This window comes from Adiantum capillus-veneris, chromosome 10 (genome assembly GCF_014529385.1).
Source record: "Adiantum capillus-veneris isolate H3 chromosome 10, ASM1452938v2, whole genome shotgun sequence".
NCBI lineage: Eukaryota > Viridiplantae > Streptophyta > Polypodiopsida > Polypodiales > Pteridaceae > Adiantum > Adiantum capillus-veneris.
In genome coordinates this window covers 155,202,881-155,206,843 of record NC_140940.1, presented here as the reverse complement: position 1 = coordinate 155,206,843, position 3,963 = coordinate 155,202,881, and the positions used below count along the sequence as shown (strand labels likewise).

Sequence of the window (3,963 nt, the reverse complement as noted above, 5' to 3'; positions counted from 1 at the left end):
GGCTTGTCATGAAATACGATCCCATTTTGCGTTTGTCAATGTTTGGTGTCATGTCAGTCAGATGTTAATGTGTCCGTTCCTTGTTATGTCATGCTGTCAACAATTGGTAACCTTTAATGGTGCTAAATGTCCACACTTTCTATTGCCAAAAGTCTAGGTGTTCCTTCACTCATTTTGCTTCGTGGTACTTCAGTGAGGGACAGGTGGTGGCTGAATGAAAAGCGACCGGATACATCAATGCCGCTGGACGTAAAGGCGAGCACTAAGCGCCTTGTCATTCTGGATGTGAATGGAGTTCTGTTGAAGGATTGTCATAAAGAACCCAAAGATTTGTGGTCTATCCCATTTCTAGAGGGATGTAGGCCCCGATGCGTGCAGGTCTCCTAGCACAAATACTGCGTGGTCAGACCTGATGCGGAGGATTTCATCCTTAGCCTGAGTAGGCAATGCTACGTGATGCTTTGGTCCTGCACAGCCAAAGAGACAATCTGATGACCATACTGCATGCTTGCTTCCCTAAGTTGATGAAGATGCAAATTCTCTTTTTAGGTATGAATCCCTTAACTTCCAACCTGGTTTGGCTGATTTTGGTACTATATCTACCTTTGCTACTGATTTGTATACATTCTGGTACTATTGGTTCTTTTTGTACTATTTGGTACTATCGTGTATAGGATTTGGTACTGTTTGTACAAATTGATACTGTCCATAAAATTTTGGTAATGTTAGCACAATTTGGTACTGTTTGCACAATTGGGTACTATTTTTTTCTTTTGGTTCTTTTTGGTTATTTTTATTCATTTTGGTCCTTTGGTACATTTGGTACTTTTGGTACTGTTTGCACAACTTGATAGTGTCCATACAACCTGGTACTATTTGCACAGCTTACTTTGGTACTTTGGTACTTTGGTAATGTTATGTACAGAACTTGCTGTTTTTCTTTTTTTGGTGATTTAAGTCCTTTGGTACTGTTATGTACAGGACTTGCTGTTTTTCAGACTGTGGTGATTTAAGTCCTTTGGTACTTTGGTACTTTGGTACTGATATGTACAGAACTTGTTGTTTTTCTTTTTTTTTTGGTGATTTAAGTCCTTTAGTACTTTGGTACTGTTATGTACAGAACTTGTTGCTGTTTTTCAGACTTTGGTACTCTGAATTGTATACCTGCTCTAACAACTTAGTTTACTTGACAGAGATATTTTTGACCAATCCCATTGTGAAATGGGCTTCCTCTATGAAGGATGTGGCAGGACTTTTGGGGCAGTTCGGCGACAAGCCCATTTTCATGAAGCTCCTTTGGCACAAGTATCCTCAATTTAATGAAGCCAGCACACTCCTTGTGGACGACACAAGATACAAATCATTGAAGAACGATTATGAGTCGTGCTGTTGCATTCGGACATATGAGCCAAACTATTACGATCCGAACAAGCCGAAGTATCTCATGGATGTCATTCTGCCATGGATCACAGGATGGCTAGATGAGAAGTTCCCCACCGCTTATAGCCGGCGCACACCCCTATTTGATGTAGAGGATGACATCTCCCTGTATGTTGTTGACTACTTTGTATCTTTGGAAGGGTACTCGTACCGGTTTGACCCCCCTTATGTGTAAAAGATTCTGTAAAAGACTGGCATTTTCGTGCAATAAGAAATTATTGTTGGGCATGAACCTTCGTCTGCAAAAGTTTTACACATGCACTTAATTTTTCTGCACATGATCTTTTTCTTGCCAGTTCTTTGGTAACTTTTCTGTTGCTATTTGCATGTGAAGCCTAAATCAGCAGAAATGTCAAATAACCCATGAGCATTGATTACTTCTTCCCACTTTAACTTATGTCCCATTGATAACTAAACCCAGATTCTTGCACCTGCCTAAGATATTTTCAACCATATTAAAGTATCCTTCTATCAAACAAGGATTAGGCAGTCTGGCTATCAAATTTGGTAGTACAAGAGTCAGCTGAAAACAAATTAGCAAGTACACACTACTGATCACAAGTACAATTCTATTCAAGAGAATTACAAATGTTGCTGCCAATGGCTAGACTTGTAGTTGGGGTTTACGTTGTATGGCTCCCCTCGTGGTCACTCCCTTTGTCATATGGCATACTGTTGTAGATATTTTCATATATCTCTAAGGATAGTTTAAAATGGTTATGCAGGCCCGGTTTGACCTCCATGGGGAACCATATGTCTCTAAAAAGATGGGAGTAGATCATGACCGGTGGTTTCTCATTCAATAGGGTATAAGTATCAACTTTGCCCTCAACCAGGGCATAGTACAACCCTCAACCAAAATTCCACCCTTTATGATCTTGTTATGCCAAAGGTCCTTCAGTACTCTTGGTGCCCGGTACATGGTTTTGGTGCACTTTAGAAGGTAGAAGTCCTCTTTCTCCTCGGCTGCTTTCACTGCAAAGTTATCCCCAATGGACAGTAATCGGCTCAGCACCTTAGGGTCTCCTTCATACATAGGCATGGTTAAATCCGCACTCACTTGGGAGGAAAGCAGATCATTGTAGTTCTCCTCATCATCCTCGTCCTCATCACTACCTACTTGTACAGACTCTGTCAATGGCTCAATGGAGAGATATTTCCATTCTTCAGTGCGCTGTTTATTATTGCATCTCCTCCAGTACCAAAAAGGATCCCTAGTACCAAATCTTGTACATTTCATAGTACTAGCTTGAATTCATAGTACCAAAAAGGATCCCTAGTACCAAATCCTGTACATTGCATAGTACTAGCTTGAATTCATGTACCAAAAAGGATCCCTAGTACCAAATCCTGTACATTGCATAGTACCAGACTAAATTCATAGTATCAAACAGTATCCCTAGTACCAAATTCTGTACATTGCATAGTACCAGCCTAAATTCATAGTATCAAACAGGATCCCTAGTGCCAAAGTGGGTACATGTCTGTACCCTGCATAGTACCAATTTGGAAACCTAGTAACAATTTGGGTACTTTTTTGTACACTGCAAAGCTACAAAATGGATCCATAGTTCCAAAATAACAACTTTCCAGATACAAAAAAGTACCTAATTGGGACTGTGCATCTCTACTTGGAGCATTTCTACCAAACAATGGTACTATGGATTTGTTTGGTACTATTTAGAATCTAGAGAAGCTTCAAATTGGGTACTACTGAGGTAGGAATTGGTACCAGAAGGATACCAGGTTTGGCATGCTGGGAATTGGTCAAATTTTGGCATGTTGGAAATGGTACTATGGAGCTGAGTATTCGTACAATGATTGTTGGCTAACAAGTTGTGGTATTCTGTGTTAATCCAAGAGTAAAAAGGCGAGCAAGGATTACAGTGTGGACAACACATATTACCTGAGATTCATCTAGAAGATGTATGGGATGTTTGATAGCACATTTTGCCTTGATCATCTGCTTACATATATCCTTTTTGTTAGGAGAAACTCTTGTCTCGGATTTCCAAAAAGCGACCACCAAATCTCTAGTTTCGATTGTGATACTTGTATGCAGAGGCAACTGTCTATGACAAGCACTAAGTGGCAACACTTCATCCTCATCTTTCATTCCCAGTCGACTGCTTGCTGCTGCTATATTACGTCGATGAACACCCAAGGAAGCAGCAATTTTGGATTGGTTCACAGTGGTTATGCTCTAATCACCATTGTTCAGTATCATCGTCAAAGAGGTTCTCTTCACAAAAAGCTCAATTGAAGAGTGGGGCACTTTCAACTGAGTCAATGTGTTGCGAACTCCGGAAAGAAGACTCAATTGCACATCCAAACTCCTCAACTTGGAAAATGGCTGATGATGCATGAGCTTCTCTAGAATTTCTTGTTGTTCTAGTGTTGTCAATCCTTGGGTCTGCCGATGCCAACATCTAGCCATGGCTTTGCATATATTGTTCCTTGATCTGGTTGTAGCAAGTTCAGCTCTCTTAGCAGGGTTGCGCTCCTTGTGTCGTTGCTCACGCT

General features: G+C 40.7%; 1 protein-coding gene across 1 annotated transcript; it reads left to right on the top strand.

The window, feature by feature from the left end:
• Positions 1-1,234: 1,234 nt before the first annotated feature.
• LOC147449914 (uncharacterized) lies at positions 1,235-1,615 on the top strand. Its single transcript, XM_086522733.1, has one exon. The coding sequence runs from the start codon at positions 1,235-1,237 to the stop codon at positions 1,613-1,615; it is 381 nt and encodes a 126-aa protein (XP_086378859.1).
• The last annotated feature ends 2,348 nt before the right edge of the window (positions 1,616-3,963 follow it).